The 18,307-nt window shown below is 40.6% G+C and overlaps 1 protein-coding gene across 1 annotated transcript; it reads left to right on the top strand.

The window, feature by feature from the left end:
• The first annotated feature begins 232 nt into the window (after positions 1 to 232).
• On the top strand, positions 233 to 18,307 carry MALSU1 (mitochondrial assembly of ribosomal large subunit 1). The gene is made up of 4 exons (XM_082846386.1): positions 233 to 506; positions 2,289 to 2,467; positions 16,373 to 16,454; positions 17,794 to 18,307. The coding sequence occupies exons 1-4, from the start codon at positions 251 to 253 to the stop codon at positions 17,979 to 17,981; spliced, it is 705 nt and encodes a 234-aa protein (XP_082702512.1). The 5' UTR covers positions 233 to 250; the 3' UTR covers positions 17,982 to 18,307.

Here is an 18,307-nt window from a genome sequence, read left to right as displayed (position 1 = left end):
GTGTGTAGTGAAATTCTAGTTCTTTGACGCCTACAAAACCTAATCCCGAATCCCTAAATTCTTCCGGGTCACTGTCGGGTTACCCTTCTCCTCCCACTCCGCCCACGGCCCCACCTTCTGGCCCTGGCCACGCCCACGCTCCTGACGTCAATTTTCCAAGCCCTGCCGCGTTGACCTGGCCTATGGTAAGCCGCAGGCCCGCTCGAGCCCCATTAAGCCCCGCCTCGTGAGTCGATGCGTGGCGACGGCGATGGGGTCGCGGGGCTGCGTGGCGCTGCGGCTCGGGGTGCTGCTGTGGCGCCGGGCCTTCTCCCCGGGAGCGTGGCCCGCGGCGGCCGCGGGGCTCAGGCTTCGGATGCTGTCCGTGGGGCGGCTTCCGGTGGGACAGACGCTCGGCGAGGTCTGCCCGGCCCCCGACCGAGCGCGCGGCCTGCACGGCGGGCCGGGCCTGGAGGAGCGGGCGGAGGGAACAGCCGGCGAGGGGCGCCCGGAGTCAGGCACCGGAGGTACGGGCGAGGAGGAGGGAGCCGGGTCCCAGCTAAAGAGGATGAGTTCCTCTCTTTTTGCATTTCTCATGGGGTCACAAAACTCCTACAGAGCAGAACTGGAAGGGACTGCAAAGGTTGTCGGCACCAACTTTGCATTTCACAGTGAGATCAAGAGACGGACTGAAGTCTCCCAAACCCCAGGCGTCTGTCCGAACGGCCACGTCGGACCCCTGGCATCACCACCTCACCGTCCTCATCCCCCTTCACACTTTGTCTAGGGTTCCGAGAAATGGACTTGTCGAGAATGTTGGGGCTTGAGGATTCTGAGGAAGAGCCAGGGTCTGGGGGCTCAGGGGTGCGTAAGAAGCGCTAATAGGAGATGGGGCCAAGTTAAGAGCCTCTAAGTATTGTAAGCTTTTAGAAACTTGAGAGGTGGTAAACAGATCACACCTGTGAAAGGATGTAGTATGAGAGGGAGAGGTTAGCCACTAGGGCCCTGGGAGTCAGCTTTAGAACTGAAGAGAGCTGTTAAGTCCACAGGCTCTTATACACCACGGTGAAGAGCTGAATATCTAAATCTCTAGAGGAAAAACAAAAAACGGTTTTCACAGATGACAGTTGTTACATAACCCAACTGGCATTGTAAGAAAACCTCGAGAGTTCAAAATGAGAATTGCTGTTAAAATTTTAACCCTCCGATTGGTAGATTTGGGGCCACACACTTATTACTCAGCTAGTTGTCAGTTTCTCTCTCAAATGAAGGTTGTGGACAGATACTACCCAAGAGCCCTTCCAGTTCACAGTTCTAGTTCTGTGACCCTTTGTGGCTGGAATTCAATTTAATGTGCCCCAAAATATTACCACCTCCCCAAATTGTGCTCCGGTTTTCCTCCCCTTTTTAAAATTATTATATTAACCATTATTATTATTTTATGTTTTTTGGCTGTGTTGGGTCTTTGTTGCTCCGCATGGGCTTTCTCTAGTTGCAGCGAGCGGGGGCGGCTCTTCGCTGTGGTGCGCGGCATTCTCACTGCGGTGGCCTCCCCTGTTGCAGAGCACGGGCTCTAGGCACGCGGCCCTCAGTAGCTGTGCCACGCAGGCCCAGCAGCCGTGGCGCGCAGGCTCAGCAGTTGTGGTGCACAGGCTTAGTTGCTCCGCAGCAGGTGGGATCTTCCCGGACCAGGGCTCGAACCCGTGTCCCCTGCATTGGCAGGTGGATTCTTAACCACTGAGCCACCAGGGAATTCCCGTTTTCCTCTCTTTGATTTTTTTTTTTTTTTTTTTGGCGGTACGCGGCCCTCTCACTGTTGTGGTCTCTCCCGTTGCGGAGCACAGACTCCGGATGCGCAGGCTCAGTGGCCATGGCCCACGGGCCCAGCCTCTCCGCGGCATGCGGGATCTTCCCGGACCGGGGCACGAACCCGTGTCCCCTGCATCGGCAGGCGGACTCTCAGCCACTGTGCCACCAGGGAAGCCCTCCTCTCTTTGAATAGCAGTTCTCTGCTTGAGCTGTGTTACTCATTTCCTCAGGTACTAGAACAGAAAGCCATCGTTGCTGATGTCTGGTTCTACTTGCATGTGCTAATAGGAGAGGATGTGTGTGGTGGCTGTCTGTGACCTGCGCACCCTTCCCATAAGTTGAGCAGTGCTGTATGAAACCAGTGCCCAGCTTCAACTTCCAGGAGGCCTAAACACCTTCATGGAGGAATGGTTTCACTGTCAGCTGCCCGCATCTCTGGGTGCATATCGTGTCTGTCTTTACTTGGCCACCTGACAAAAGCAGATCTCTGTGCATTTCAGATCATACTGGTCCCAAGTTTGACATCGATATGCTGGTTTCACTTCTGAGGCAAGAAAATGCCAGAGACATTTGTGTCATCAAGGTTCCTCCAGAAATGAAATATACAGATTACTTTGTAATTGGTAGTGGAACTTCTACTCGACACTTACATGCCATGGCCTACTACATTGTGAAAATGGTAGGATGCTTTCTTTTTCTTTGGGACCTTTAACTTAATGGAATAGTGTCAATGCATCAGGCGGAAGAGCAACATTTAAAAACTAAACCCTAAGATTATATAAGAAGCCCAGATTTTTAGAATTTGCATGAGTGTTTTTTTTTTTTTTTTGCATGAGTGTTTTATGTTCTTTGATAGTGAACATTATGGGGACCAATATCTAGCCTTAGTGGGTCAAGATATTTTACATTCTTGTCTCTTGTGACAAGAAAAATAATACAAAAAAAAAATTACCTGAGGCAGGCTAGAAGACAGTATAACCCAGAGGGATTTCTAGAGCAAAACTGTCCAGTGTGACACCCACTAGCCCCATGTGGCTATGTAATTATAAAATAAAACTAAAAATTCAGTTCTTCAGTTGTACTAGCCACATTTCAGGTGCTTGGTGGCCACATGTGGCTAATGGCTACCATACTGGACACAAATATAAAACATTTCCATAGTTACAGAAACTTCTATTGGATAGTGCTGGCCTAGAGTTTAATTCAAATGTTTGAGCATGTCCAGTGTTCCCAGGCACGGTGCTGGGTATTGGGAAGACAAAAATGAAAAAGATTTAGTTCTTACCCTCCAAATTCACAGGTCTAGTTGAGGAAAGAGAAGGAAGTTCATTTTCCAACTAGACTGAATAGGAATCAGAATGAGGAAGAAAGTGTACTTGGAAGCTGATTCTGATACCACTTTAGAGGGGAACATACTTCTTTCACCCTGTTGAAAATTGGTCAGAGAGGGAACAGTTAAGACCAAAAGAATAGCTGGGATTGCCTAGAGAAGGGTGGTAAAATAAGGGGACTGAGAACAAAACCCTGGTGCAACATGGCAGAACAAAGGAAGATTCAAAAAGAGGGGGTAGTTGGAGAGTAAGAGAACTAGGGGGGCATGGAGAAGTTAAAAGGCAGGATCCTAGGGTCTCTGTCAGATGTAATAGTAAGACAGAGTAAGTAAGACTTAGAAGTGACCATTGGACTTGGAGATATAAAAAGAATGAGAGGTTTTTCAGAGAAAGTTTCTGTGGAAGAGCAAGGGAGGGGAATAGAAATTCCTTTTGCAAAAATTTTAGATGAGGGAGAAAAATGCAAGGTCAAGAAAGTTTTGTTTTTGTTTATGGTAAAATATACGTTACAAAACTGAACATTTTAGCCATTTTTAGGTGTACAGTTAAGTGATGTTAATTACATTCACATTGTTGTGCAACCATTACCACTATCCATCTCCAGAACGTTTTTCTTTTTTCATCTTGCAAAAAACTCTGTACACATTAAACAATAACTTCCCATTCTTCCTTCCCCCAGCCTCTGGCGTCCCCCATACTGCTTTCTGTCTCTGAATTTGACTACACTAATAAGTACCTCCTTGAGTGGAATCATACTCTAATTTTCCTTTTGTGACTGGCTTATTTCACTTAGCATAATATTTTTCAAGGTTCATCTGTGTTGTAGCATGTGTCAGAATTTCCTTCTTTTAAGACTGATTATTTCAGTGTATGTATATACCACATTTTATCTTATTCACCCATTGGTGGGCATTTGGGCTGCTTCCACCTTTTGGCTATTGTGAATAATGCTGCTATAAACACGAGTGTAGAAATACCTGTTCAGATCCCTGCTTTTAATTTCATAAGTGGAATTGCCAGATCATGGTAATTCTGTGTTTAATTTTTTGAGGAACCATCACACTTTTACACAGTAGTTGCACCACTTTACATTCCCACCAGCAGTGCACGAGGGTTCCAATTTTTCTACATCCTCACCAGTTGTTATTTTCTGGTTTGTTGATAATATTGATAGTAATCCTAATGAGAGTGAAGTGGTACCTTGTTGTGCTTTTGATTTGCATTTCCCTAAATTAGTGATGTTGAGCATCTTTTCTCATGGTTATTAGCCATTTGTGTATATTTGGAGAAATGCCTATTCAGGTCCTTTGCCCATGTTTTAATCGAGTTTTTTTTTTTATTGTGAAGTTGTAGGAGTTCTCTGTATATTTTGAATATAAATCCCGTATCATCTATGTGATTTGCAAATATTTTCTCCCATTCTGTAGGTTGCCTTCTTACTCTGTTCATTGTGTCCTTTAATGCACCAAAGTTTTAAATTTTTCTCCTGTTGCCTTTGGTCTCATATCCAGGAAATCATTGTGAATGAAATCCAATGTCATGAAGCTTTTCTACTGTGTTTTGTTTTTCTTTTTTTTGGATTACTTTATGTTTTTATTTTTTTGAATTTTAGAATTTTATTTTTTTATACAGCAGGTTCTTATTAGTTATCTGTTTTATACATATTAGTGTATATATGTCAAACCCAATCTCCCAATTCATCACACCACCACCTGCCCCCTCCACTTTCCCCCCTTGGTGTCCATACGTTTGTTCTCTACATCTGTGTCTCTATTTCTGCCCTGCAAACCAGTTCATCTGTACCATTTTTCTAGATTCCACATATATGCGTTAATATGCAATATTTGTTTTTCTCTTTCTGACTTACTTCACTCTGTATGACAGTCTCTAGATCCATCCATGTCTCTACAAATGACCCAATTTCGTTCCTCTGTATGGCTGAGTAATATTCCATTGTATATATGTACCACATCTTCTTTATGCATTCGTCTGTCGATGAGCAATTAGGTTGCTTCCATGTCCTGGCTATTGTCAGTAGTGCTGTAATGAACATTGGGGTGCATGTGTCTTTTTGAATTATGGTTTTCTCTGGGAATATGCCCGGTAGTGGGATTGCTGGGTCATATGGTAATTCTATTTTTAGTTTTTAAGGAACCTCTGTACTGTTCTCCATAATGGCTGTATCAATTTACATTCCCACTAACACTGCAAGTGGGTTCCCTTTTCTCCACACCCTCTCCAGCATTTGTTGTTTGTAGATTTTCTGATAATGCCCATTATAACCAAAGTGAGGTGATACCTCATTGTAGTTTTGATTTGCATTTCTCTAAAAATTAGTGATGTTTAACATCTTTTCATGTGCTTCTTGGCCATCTGTATGTCTTCTTTGGAGAAATGTCTATTTAGGTCTTCTGCCCATTTTTGGATTGGGTTGTTTGTATTTTTAATATTGAGCTGCATGAGTTGTTTATATATTTTGGAGATTAATCCTTTCTCCGTTGATTCGTTTGCAAATATTTTCTCCCATTCTGAGGGTTGTCTTTTCGTCTTGCTTGTAGTTTCCTTTGCTTTGCAAAAGCTTTTAAGTTTCATTAAGTCCTATTTGTTTATTTTTGTTTTTATTTCCATTACTTTAGGAGGTGGATCAAAAGAGATCTTGCTGTGATTTATGTCAGAGAGCGTTCTTCCTATGTTTTCCTCTAAGAGTTTTATAGTGTCCACTCTTACATTTAGGTCTCTAATCCATTTTGAGTTTATTTTTGTGTATGGTGTTAGGGAGTGTTCTACTTTCATTCTTTTACATGTAGCTGTCCAGTCTTCCCAGCACCACTTATTGAAGAGACTGCCTTTTCTCCATTGTATATCCTTGCCTCCTTTGTCATAGATTAGTTGACCATAGGTGCATGGGTTTATCTCTGGGCTTTCTATCCTGTTCCATTGAGCTATATGTTTGTTTTTGTGCCAGTACCGTATGGTCTTGATTACTGTAGCTTTGTAGTGTAGTCTGAAGGGAGTCTGATTCCTTCAGCTCTATTTTTTTCCCTCAAGACTGATTGCTTTGGCTATTCGGAGTCTTTTGTGTCTCCATACAGATTTTAAGATTTCTTGTTCTAGTTCTGTAAAAAATGCCATTGGTAATTTGATAGGGATTGCATCAAATCTGTAGATTGCTTTGGGTAGTATAGCGATTTTCACAATATTGATTCTTCCAATCCAAGAATATGGTATATCTCTCCATCTGTTTGTATCATCTTAATTTCTTTCATCAGTGTCTTATAGTTTTCTGCATACAGGTGTTTTGTCTCCCTAGTTAGGTTTATTCCGAGGTATTTTATTCTTTTTGTTGCAGTGGTAAATGGGAGTGTTTCCTTAATTTCTCTTTCAGGTTTTTCATCATTAGTGTGTAGGAATGCAAGAGATTTCTGTGCATTAATTTTGTATCCTGCAACTTTACCAGATTCATTGATTAGCTCTAGTAGTTTTCTGGTGGCATCTTTAGGATTCTCTATGTATAGTATCATGTCTTCTGCAAACAGTGACACTTTTACTTCTTCTTTTCCAATTTGTATTCCTTTTATGTCTTTTTCTTCTCTGATTGCCATGGCTAGGACTTCCAAAACTATGTTGAATAATAGTGGTGAGAGTGGACATCCTTGTCTTGTTCCTGATCTTAGAGGAAATGCTTTCAGTTTTTCACCATTGAGAATGATGTTGGCTGTGGGTTTGTCATATATGGCCTTTATTATGTTGAGGTAGGTTCCCTCTATGCCCACTTTCTGGAGAGTTTTTATCATAAATCGGTGTTCAGTTTTGTCAAAAGCTTTTTCTGCATCTATTGTGATGATCATATGGTTTTTATTCTTCAATTTGTTAATATGGTATATCACATTGATTTGTGTATATTGAAGAATCCTTGCATCCCTGGGATAAATCCCACTTGATCATGGTGTATGGTCCTTTTAATGTGTTGTTGGATTCTGTTTGCTAGTATTTTGTTGAGGATTTTTGCCTCTATATTCATCAGTGATATTGGTCTGTAATTTTCCTTTTTTGTAGTATCTTTGTCTGGTTTTGGTATCAGGGTGATGGTGGCCTCATAGAATGAGTTCGGAAGTGTTCCTTCCTCTGCAATTTTTTGGAAGAGTTTGAGACGGATGGGTGTTAGGTCTTCTCTAAATGTTTGATAGAATTCACCTGTGAAGCCATGTGGCCCTGGACTTTTGTTTGTTGGAAGATTTTTAATCACAGTTTCAATTTCATTACTTGTGATTGGTTTGTTCTTATTTTCTATTTCTTCCTAGTTCACTCTTGGAAGGTTATACCTTTCTAAGAATTTGTCAATTTCTTCCAGGTTGTCCAATTTATTGGCATAGAGTTGCTTGTAGTAGTTTCTCAGGATGGTTTGTATTTCTGTGGTGTCTGTTGCAACTTCTCTTTCATTTCTAAGTTTATTGATATGAGTCCTCTCCCTCTTTTTCTCCCTTTTTTTGGCTAGTGGTTTATCAATTTTGTTTACCTTCTCAAAGAACCAGCTTTTAGTTTTATTGATCTTTGCTATTGTTTTCTTTGTTTCTGTTTCATTTATTTCTGCTCTGAACTTTACAATTTCTTTCCTTCTGCTAACTTTGGGTTTTGTTTGTTCTTCTTTCTCTAGTTCCTTTAGGTGTAAGGTTAGTTTGAGACTTTTCTTGTTTCTTGAGGTAGGCTTGTATTGCTATAAACTTCCCTCTTAGAACTGCTTTTGCTGCATCCCATAGTCTGGATCTTCATGTTTTCGTTGTAATTTGTCTCTAGGTATTTTTTCATTTCCTCTTTGATTTCTTCAGTGATCTCTTAGTAACGTATTGTTTAGCCTCCATGTGTTTGTTTTTTACGTTTTTTTCCCTGTAATTGATTTCTAATCTCATAGCGTTGTGGTCAGAAAAGATGCTTGATATGATTTCAATTTTCTTAAATTTACTGGGGCTTGAATTGTGACCCAAGATGTGATCTATCCTGGAGAATTGTCCGTGTGCACTTGAGAAGAAAGTGTAATCTGCTGTTTTCGGATAGAATGTCCAAAAATATCAGTTAAATCTGTCTGGTCTATTGTGTCATTTAAAGCTTGTGTTTCCTTATTAATTTTCTGTTCGGATGATGTGTCCACTGGTTTAAGTGAGGTGTTAAAGTCCCCCACTATTTTTGTGTTACTGTCGATTTCTTCTTTTATAGATGTCAGCAGTTGCTTTATGTATTGAGGTGCTCCTCTGTTGGGTGCATATATATTTATAATTGTTATATCTTCTTCTTGGATTGATCCCTTGATCATTATGTAGTGTCCTTCCTTGTCTCTTATAACATTAATTTATTTTATTTTATTTTATTTTTTACCCCTTTATAACTGTATAGTGATCTTATTTGCCTCTTGTTAGTTTTAGCTTAAAGTCTATTTTGTCAGATGTAAGTGTAGCTACCCCTCCTCTCTTTCTATTTTTATTTACATGGAATGTATTTTTCCATCACTTCACTTTCAGTCTATGTGTGTCTGTAAAGCTGAAATGAATCTTTTGTAGGCAGCATATGGTTGAAAATTTTTTTTTAACATCTTTATTGGAGTATAATTGCTTTACAATGGTGTGTTAGTTTCTGCTTTACAACAAAATGAATCAGTTATATATATACATATGTTCCCATATCTCATCCCTCTTGCGTCTCCCTCCCTCCCACCCTCCCTATCCCACCCCTCCAGGCCATCACAAAGCACCAAGCTGATCTCCCTGTGCTATGCGGCTGCTTCCCACTAGCTATCTACCTTACGTCTGGTAGTGTTTATATGTCCATGCCTCTCTTTCGCTTTGTCACAGCTTACCCTTCCCCCTCCCCAACATTCTTTATTTTAAAGTTTATTTTATCTGATATGAGTATTGCTATTCCAGGTTTCTTTTGATTTCCATTTGCATGGGATATCTTTTACCATCCCCTCACTTTTCACTCTGTATGTGTCCCTAGGTCTGAAGTGGGTCTCTTGTAGACAGCATATATATGGGTCTTGTTTTTGTATCCATTCAGCAAGCCTGTGTCTTTTGGTTGGAGCATTTAATCCATTCATGTTTAAGGTAATTATCGATATGTATGCTCCTATGACCATTTTCTTAATTGTTACGGGTTTGTTTTTGTAGGTCCTTTTCTTCTCTTGTGTTTCCCACTTAGAGAAGTTCCTTTAGCATTTGTTGTAGAGTTGGTTTGGTGGTGCTGAATTCTCTTTTGCTTCTCTGTAAAGCTTTTGATTTCTCCATCAAATCTGAATGAGATCCTTGCTGGGTAGAGTAATCTTGGTTGTAGCTTCTTCCCTTTCATCACTTGAAATATATCATGGCACTCCCTTCTGGCTTGTAGAGTTTCTGCTGAGAAATCAGCTGTTAACCTTATGGGAGTTCCCTTGTATGTTATTTGTCATTTTTCCCTTGTTGCTTTCAATAATTTTTCTTTGTCTTTAATTTTTGTCAGTTTGATTACTATGTGTCTCGGTGTGTTTCTGCTTGAGTTTATCCTTCCTGGGACTCTCTGTGCTTCCTGGACTTGGGTGGCTATTTCCTTTCCCACGTTAGGGAAGTTTTCGACTATAATCTCTTCAAATATTTTCTCAGGTCCTTTCTGTCTCCTCCTTCTGGGACCCCAATGATGCGAATGTTGTTGCATTTAATGTTGTCCCAGAGGTCTCTTAGGCTGTCTTCATTTCTTTTCATTCTTTTTTCTTTATTCTGTTCCATGGCAGTGAATTTCACCATTCTGTCTTCCAGGTCACTTATCTGTCTTCTGCCTCAGTTATTCTGCTATTGGTTCCTTCTAGTGTATTTTTCATTTCAGTTATTGTATTTTTTATCTCTGTTTGTTTGTTCTTTAATTCTTCTAGGTCTTTGTTAAACATTTCTTGCACCTTCTCGATCTTTGCCTCCATTCTTTTTCCGAGGTCCTGGATCATCTTCACTGTCATTATTCTGAATTCTTTTTCTGGAAGGTTGCCTCTTTCCACTTCATTTAGTTGTTTTTCTGGGGGTTTATCTTGTTCCTTCATCTGGTACATGGCCCTCTGCCTTTTCATCTTGTGTCTCTGTGGATGTGGTTTTTGTTCCACAGGCTGCAGGATTGTAGTTCTTCTTGCTTCTGCTGTCTGCCCTCTGGTGGAAGAGGCTATCTAAGAGGCTTGTGCAAGTTTCCTGATGGGAGGGACTGGTGGTGGGTAGAGCTCAGTAAAACTTTAATCCGCTTGTCTACTGATGGGTGGGGCTGATTTCCCTCCCTGTTGGCTGTTTGGCCTGAGGTGACCCAACACTGGAGCCCACCCGGCTCCTTGGTGGGGCTAATAGCAGACTCTGGGAGGGCTCACACCAAGGAATACTTCCCAGAACTTCTGCTGCCAGTGTCCTCGTCCTCACGGTGAGCCACAGCCACCCCCTGCCTCTGCAGGGGACCCTCCAACACTAGCAGGTAGGTCTGATTCAGTGTCCTATGGGGTCACTGCTTCTTTCTCTGGGTCCCGATGCGCACACTACTTTGTGTGTGCCCTCCAAGAGTGGACTCTGTTTCCCCCAGTCGTGTTGGAGTCCTGCAATCAAATCCCACTAGCCTTCAAAGTCTGGTTCTCTAGGAATTCCTTCTCTTGTTGCCGGACCCCCAGGTTGGGAAGCCTGGCGTGGGGCTCAGAACCTTCACTCCAGTGGGTGGACTTCTGTGGTATAAGTGTTCACCAGTTTGTGTGTCACCATCCAGCAGTTATAGGATTTGATTTTATTTTGATTGTGCCCCTCCCACCATCTCATTGTGGCTTCTCCTTTGTCTTTGGTTGTGGGGTATCTTATTTGGTGAGTTCCAGTGTCTTCCTGTTGATGATTGTTCAGCAGTTAGTTGTGATTCTGGTGCTCTTGCAAGAGGGAGTGAGCGCACGTCCTTCTTCTCTGCCATCTTGAACCAATCTTATCCACTGTGTTTTCTTCTAAGAGTTTTATAGTTTTAGGTTTCGTGTTTGGGTCTTTGGTATTCAGTTAGTTTTTGTAGATGGTGTCTGGTAAAGACTCCAGCTTCATTCTCTTGCATGTAGATAATCTAGTTTTCCCAGCACCATTTGTTGAAAGGACTGCCTTTCCCTATTGAATGGACTTGGCACCCTTGTTGAAAAATCATTTGACCATATGGGCTCTTTGTTTTGTTCCAGTGGTCTATAAGTTTATCTTAATCACTGTTTTGATTACTGTAGCTTTGTAGTAAGTTTTTAAATCAGGAAACTTGAGATCTTCAACTGTGCTCTTCCCTTTCAAGATTGTTTTTGGCTATTTGGGGTCTCTTTAGATTACATATAAATTTTAGGATGGATTTTTCTATTTCTACAAAAAAAAGTCACTGGGATTTTGATAGAGATTGATTGTATTGAATCTGTAGATAAAGTATTAACGATATTGTGTTCCAATTCATGGATACAGATTATTGTATTTCAGTGTACGAGTCTTGCTTCCATGGTTATGTTTATTTCTAAGTATTTTATCCTTTTTGATTCTATTGTAAATAGAAATACTTTCTTTTTTAAAAAAATTAATTTATTTATTGATGGCTGAGTTGGGTCTTCATTGCTGCACACAGCCTTCCTCTGGTTGCAGTGAGTGGGGGCTACTCTTCGTTGTGGTGTGTGGGCTTCTCATTGCAGTGGCTTCTCGTTGTGGAGCACAGGCTCTAGGCGCACGGGCTTCAGTAGCTGTGGCATGCAGGCTCAGTAGTTGTGGCTCACAGGCTCTAGAGCGCAGGCGCAGTAGTTGTGGTGCATGGGCTTAGTCGCTCTGTGGCACGTGGGATCTTCCTGGGCCAGGGCTCGAACCCGTGTCCCTTGCGTTGGCAGGCAGATTCTTAACCACTGCGCCACCAGGGAAGCCCTAGGGTTTTCTATGTATAAAGAGCATGTCATCTGCAAATTGAGACAATTTTATTTCTTCCTATCCAATTTTGTTACTTTTTTCTTTTGTTTTCCCTTGCTCTGATTGCCATGGCTAGAACTTCCAGTACTGTGTTGAGTAGAAGGTGGCAAAAGTGGGCATTCTTGTGTTGTTCCTGATCTGAGAGGAAAAACTTTCAGTTTTTTGCCATCAAGTATGATGATAGCTAATCTCCATGGGCTCTTCATGTATGGCCTTTATTACCTTAAGGTAGGTTTGGGTTTTTTTTGCTTATCTCTGTTGAGTTTTTATCATGAAAGGGTATTGAACTTTGTCAAATGCTTTTTCTGCATAAATCTGAAATGATCCTGTGGTTTTCGTCTTTCATTTTGTTAATGTGGTTTATTACATTGATTTTTTAAATTAATCTATTTTTTTGGCTGTGTTGGGTCTTTGTTGCTGTGTGTGGGCTGTTTCTGGTAGTGGCAAGTGGGGGCTACTCTTTGTTGCTGTGTGCAGGCTTCTCATTGCGGTGGCTTCTCATTGCAGAACACAGGCTCTAGGCGCGTGGGCTTCAGTAGTTGTGGCACGTGGGCTCAGTAGTTGTGGCTCATGGGCTCTAGAGCATAGGCTCTCGTAGTTGTGGCGCACGGGGTTAGTTGCTCCATGGCATGTGGGATCTTGCCAGACAAGGGCTCGAACCCATGTCCCCTACATTGGCAGGTGGATTCCTAACCACTGTGCCACCAGGGAAGTCCCTACATTGGTTTTTTCATGTGGAATCATCCTTACGTTCCAGAAATAAATCCCATGTGGTGTTGATATATAATTTTTTGAATGCAGTATTGAATTAGGTTTGCTAGTATTTCATTCAGGAGTTTTCCATCAGTATTCATCAAGGATATTGGCCTGTAGTGTTTTCTTATAGGGTCTTTGTCTGGTCTTGGTATCAGGTTAATGCTACTCCCATAGAATAAGTTAGGAAGTGTTCCCGCCTCTTCAGTTTTTTGGAAGAGTTTTAGCAAAATTTGATGTGAGCTTATGTTTAAGTATTTGGTAGAATTCACCAGTGAAGAAGCTGTGTGGTCCAGGGCTTTTCTTTGTTGGGAGGTTTTTTTCCTTCCTTCTTCTCTGTGTCTTCTTTTCTCTATACCCCACCCTTTCGTTTGAGATACAATTGTGTTGGGAGGTTTTTGATTAATGACTCAATCCTGTTGCTATTATTGAATAGGGCTATTCATACTTTCTGTTTCTTCATGATGCAGTCTTGATAGGTTGTGTGTTTCTAGGAATTTGTCCATTTATTCTAGGTTTTCCAGTTTGTTGTGTCTCTAATGTCTCCTCACTCATTTCTGATTTTAGTTATCTGGGGGTTTATTGATCAATTTTGTTGATCTTTTTGAAAAATGAAATCTTGGTTTCATTGATTTTTGTCTATTTTGTTTTAATTTGGTCATTGACTTCTTCCTTCTGCCAGCTTTAAGTTTAATTTGTTCATATCCTAGTTCTTTTTATTTTATAATATTTATTGGACTATAGTTGATTTACAATGTTGTGTTAGTTTCAGGTATACAGCAAAGTGAATCAGTTATACATACATCCACTTTTTTTAGATTCCTTTCCCATATAGATCATTACAGAGTATTGTGTAGAGCTCCCTGTGCTATACACAGTAGGTCCTTATTAGTTATCTATTTCATATATAGTAGTGTGTATGTATCAATCCCAATCTCCCAATTTGTCCACCCCCGCCCACCCCCATCCCCCGCTTTTCCCCCCCGGTAACCATAAGTTTGTCTTCTAAATCTATGACTCTATTTCTGCTTTGTAAATAAGTTCATTTGTACCATTTTTTTTTAGATTCCACATATAAGCGATATCATGATACTTGTCTTTGTCTATCTGACTTCACTTAGTATGATAATCTCTAGGTCCATCCATGTGCCTGCAAATGGCATTATTTCTTTCTTTTTTATGGCTGAGTAATATTCCATTGTATATAGGTACCACATCTTCTTTATCCGCTCCTCTGTCAATGGACATTTAGGTTGCTTCCATGTCTTGGCTATTGTAAATAGCACTGCAGTGAACATTGGGATGCATGTGTCTTTTTGAGTTATGGTTTTCTCTGGATATATGCCCAGGAGTGGGCTTGCTGGATCATATGGTAGTTCTATATACATCTATATCTATATATCTATCTATATCTTTATATATCTATATCTCTTAAGGTAGGTTTTTTGACCATGCCGCATGGTGTGCAGGATCTTAGTTCCCCACCCAGGGATTGAAGCCACACCCCTGCAGTGTTAACCACTGGACTGCCAGGGAAGTCTCTCATATGGTAGTTCTATATTTAGTCTTTTGAGGAACCTCCATACTGTTCTCCATAGTGGCTGTACCAAGTTGCATTCCCACCAACACTGTAGGAGGGTTCCCTTTTCTCCACATCCTCTCCAGCATTTATTTATTTAAATTAACTTTTATTGGAGTATAGTTGAGTTACAGTGTTGTTAGTTTCTGCTGTACAGCAAAGCAAATCAGTTATACATATATCCACTCTTTTTTAGATTCTTTTCTCATATAGGTCATTACAGAGTATTGAGTAGAGTTCCCTCAATACTTATTAGTTCTTACAGTCGGTTCTTATTAGTTATATATTTTATATATAGTATCTACAGTATATGTCTATCCCAATCTCCCAATTTATCCCCCCTCCCCCCAGATAACCATAAGTTTGTTTTCTATATCTGTGACTCTATTTGTTTTGTAAATAAGGTCATTTGTACGATTTTTTTAGATTCCACATATAAGTGATATCATATGATATGTCTCATTTACTTCACTCAGTATGATAATCTCTAGGTCCATGTTGCTGCAAATGGCATTATTTCATTCTTTTTTATGGCCGAGTAATATTCCATTGTATATATGTACCACATCTTTATCCACTCCTCCAACTATGGACATTTCAGTTGCCTCCATGTCTTGGCTTTTGTAAATAGTGCTGCAGTGAACATTGGGGTGCATTTGTCTTTTTCACTTATGGTTTTCTCTGGATATATGCCCAGGAGTGGGATTGCTGGGTCATATGGTAATTCTATTTTTAGTGTTTTAAGGAACCTCCATATTGTTCTCCATAGTGGTTGTATCAATTTACATTCCCACCAACAGTGCAAGAGGGTTCCCTTTTCTCCACACCCTCTCCAGCATTTATTATTTGTCGATTTTTTGATGGTGCATTTCCTAGTTCTTTAAGGTATAAATTCATGTTGTTGATTTGGGACTATTTTTTTCATGTAAGCACATACAGCTATAAATTTCCTTCTTACTGCTGCTCTCACTGCATTCTATAACTTCATTTGTCTCAAGATATTTTCTAATTTCCCTTGTGATTTCTTCTTTGATCAGTTTAAGGTAATAAAACAGTTGATTTCCACATATTTGTGGATTTTCTAGTTTTGCTTCTGTTGATTTCTAGTTCATTTCATTGTGATCAGAAATACTTTATATGAGTTTAATCTTTGAATTTATTAAGACTTGTTTTGTTGCCTAACATATGATCTATCCTGGAGAATATTCCACGTGCACTTGAGAAAAGTGTGTATTCTGCTGTTGTTGGGTAGAATGTTCTGTTAATGTCCATTAGGTTCAATTGGTCTGTAGTGCTGTTCAAGTTCTCTATTTCCTTATTGATCCTCCATCCATTAATGCAAATGGGGTATTGAGTCTGCTATATTACTGGGTTAGCTCTGATTTTTGGTGCATGTTTCTAATTGTTATGTCATCTTGGTTGGTTGACCCTTTTATCATTATATAATGTCCTTGTCTTGTAATAGTATTTTTTTCTAACATTAGTGGATTTGTTGTTTTAGACCATTCATGAAATCTGCTGGGAAAAGAGATTATGGGATGATAAAATCCCATTAACATTGTCATGAAAGTAGATGAGATGGAATCATTAAAACTGAGAAGACTAGCCTTAAAACAGGAAGGCAGCATCTGTCTCCCCTGAGAGGGAAAGGAAGCTGGGATGGACAGAAGGGATGATGTATGTGAGAAGTGGATATTGAGAGAGTTTAGGCCTGCCTCTGAGGCACCTTGGTAAATGAGTGAGTTGGCCCTGTCAGAAGGGTTTGGGCAGGAGGATTCAGGAGACAGGTATAGGAGGTGGGTAAGATTTAAGGGGGAAAAAAGTTTCCGTATGTTTATATTAAGGGGCATGGTGTAGCTGTGAGGAATGAATAAGTTACTTGCCAAATTAAGACCAAGAAAAATACCCCCAGACGCTCAATAAGAACAGAGATTTCCCCTATCCTCTTCCCCTTTAATATGTGATCTGGTTTTTTTCAGTACAAATACCTGAAATGTAAAAGTGAGCCTCATGTTAAGATCGAAGGGAAGGACACAGATGACTGGCTCTGTGTGGACTTCGGTAAGTTATTTTGGCACATTCTACAGATAAATATTTGATATTGCACTAATCTTGAACTGTTTTCAGTTGTAAAAGGATTGAGATCTGTGTTTCTCCACATACATTTTTCTTTTTAACTTGAGAATTTTATTTTTTTATACAGCAGGTTCTTATTATCTCCGCATACAATTTTTGAAGTGTGTCTAAATAGGTTTTCTTATAACTTAGTTGGTCTTATTCACATGTGAAATCCTCATGTCACATGGTATGTATGTAAGTTGCCATACAGGTCAGAAAGCTGATGGAGAACAGGATTGGATAACATGGGAGAGATCCCCTAGTGGTGGTGGAAGGCACCTTGGGGTACACATAACCTCGGCCTTAAATAACTCAGATAAGGTGAAGGGCATTCTAGGCACAGGGAAGGACAAGAGCAGAGGACTAGAATTTTGAAAAGATTTAACAAATTTGGGTATTAATACATAGTTTCAAAGTATTTCCCCAAAAGATAGTTAATACAAAGGGAAAAACAGTAACTGAAGAACTGTGAAGGGTCTGAGATTTTATCTTATGTGTAAGCTAACAAGTTAGTCAAGGTTTGATGAAGCACAGTTTGTTACTCAGCAACAGTAGTAGCCAGCATCAAGCACCATTTTGCACCAGGGTCCCTGAGCAACACAGGACCAGATGACACCTGTGAAGTTCTAAGAGAAGAGCCCTGAGATGAGGGTATCTACATCTTTTATAATGGGCAGGAAGCAGGCCTGCATTTGCTCTGGTGGAAAACACTTTTTCGGCCAAGGCTATATGTCAGGGTTTCTCAGCCTTGCCACTATTAACATTTTTGGCCAGGTAGTTCAGGTGCTGAGGAATATTCTGTGCATTGTAGGATGTTCTTCTCTTCTCCACCCCTCCAACTGTGAAAATCAAAAATGCCCCTTATTGAAAACCACTGCTGTAAGCATACTTGTGCTTTGATCCAGAGGGAGACAGCAGTTCTGAGAATATTTGCCAACATCCTTAAAAATATAGTCCAGAACAAAAGCCTGTCAGTGTTTTGCTCACAGGCTGTGCAGACAGTCCTTGGAGGACTGTCTCCCAAGCAAACCCCATCACGAGTAATGTTACATATTGATATCATAAACCTCCTGTATGATGCACTGAGAAAAGCACAGCGTCACTTCTGTGGTATTTTGCTGGATGGTGTCCACAATTTGCATTTCTAACAAGTTCTCAGGTAATGCTAATCTGGGGTTCACACTTTGAGAACCACTGTTCTAACTGTCACAGGTTTGTGAGATCACAAGGGTAAAAGCAAATGAACTGCTTCTTCACTGTAAGTCTTATCTGTCCTTGATAGGCAGCATGGTGATTCATTTGATGCTTCCAGAAACCAGAGAAACGTATGAATTAGAGAAATTATGGACCCTTCGTTCTTATGATGACCAGTTAGCTCAGATAGCACCTGAGACCTTACCTGAAGACTTCATTCTTGGAATAGAAGATGACACTTCATCTCTGGCTCCTGTGGAGTTTAAATGTGAATAAAATGGTATGAACTGCTTTAGTCATTTCAGATTTGGATTGAGTCACTTATAAACCCTGCCTAGCTGGTTGTTGTCAAAACAAGTCTTATCTGTGGACACTAATCCTAACTGACACATGGAAATTGTAGGTAAGTGAGCTAATTCTCACACTGTGAATCAGTACATTCAAACTAAAATTAATATATTGTCTTTGTTCCTGAGATCTCAGCAGGATTTCCTGGAAGTTGCATTGGCCCCTGTGTTTTACTTGAGCTCTCTGCTCAGAGTTTATTTTTATTTTATTTTTTGCTGACAAAGCAAGCTACTTTTTTGGGAAGGGGCACCCAG

The sequence above is a fragment of the Leucopleurus acutus genome, assembly GCF_964270905.1.
Source record: "Leucopleurus acutus genome assembly, chromosome: 9".
Taxonomy (NCBI): domain Eukaryota; kingdom Metazoa; phylum Chordata; class Mammalia; order Artiodactyla; family Delphinidae; genus Leucopleurus; species Leucopleurus acutus.
This window is presented reverse-complemented; position numbering and strand designations above follow the sequence as displayed.

What these genes read in the sequence shown, in the direction of transcription:
- MALSU1 (XM_082846386.1), top strand. Translation starts at nt 251, where the DNA reads ATGGGGTCGCGGGGCTGCGTGGCGCTGCGGCTCGGGGTGCTGCTGTGG. An exon ending in CCCGGAGTCAGGCACCGGAG is followed by an intron (nt 507 to 2,288) that starts GTACGGGCGAGG and finishes TGTGCATTTCAG; the next exon opens with ATCATACTGGTCCCAAGTTT. An exon ending in CCTACTACATTGTGAAAATG is followed by an intron (nt 2,468 to 16,372) that starts GTAGGATGCTTT and finishes GGTTTTTTTCAG; the next exon opens with TACAAATACCTGAAATGTAA.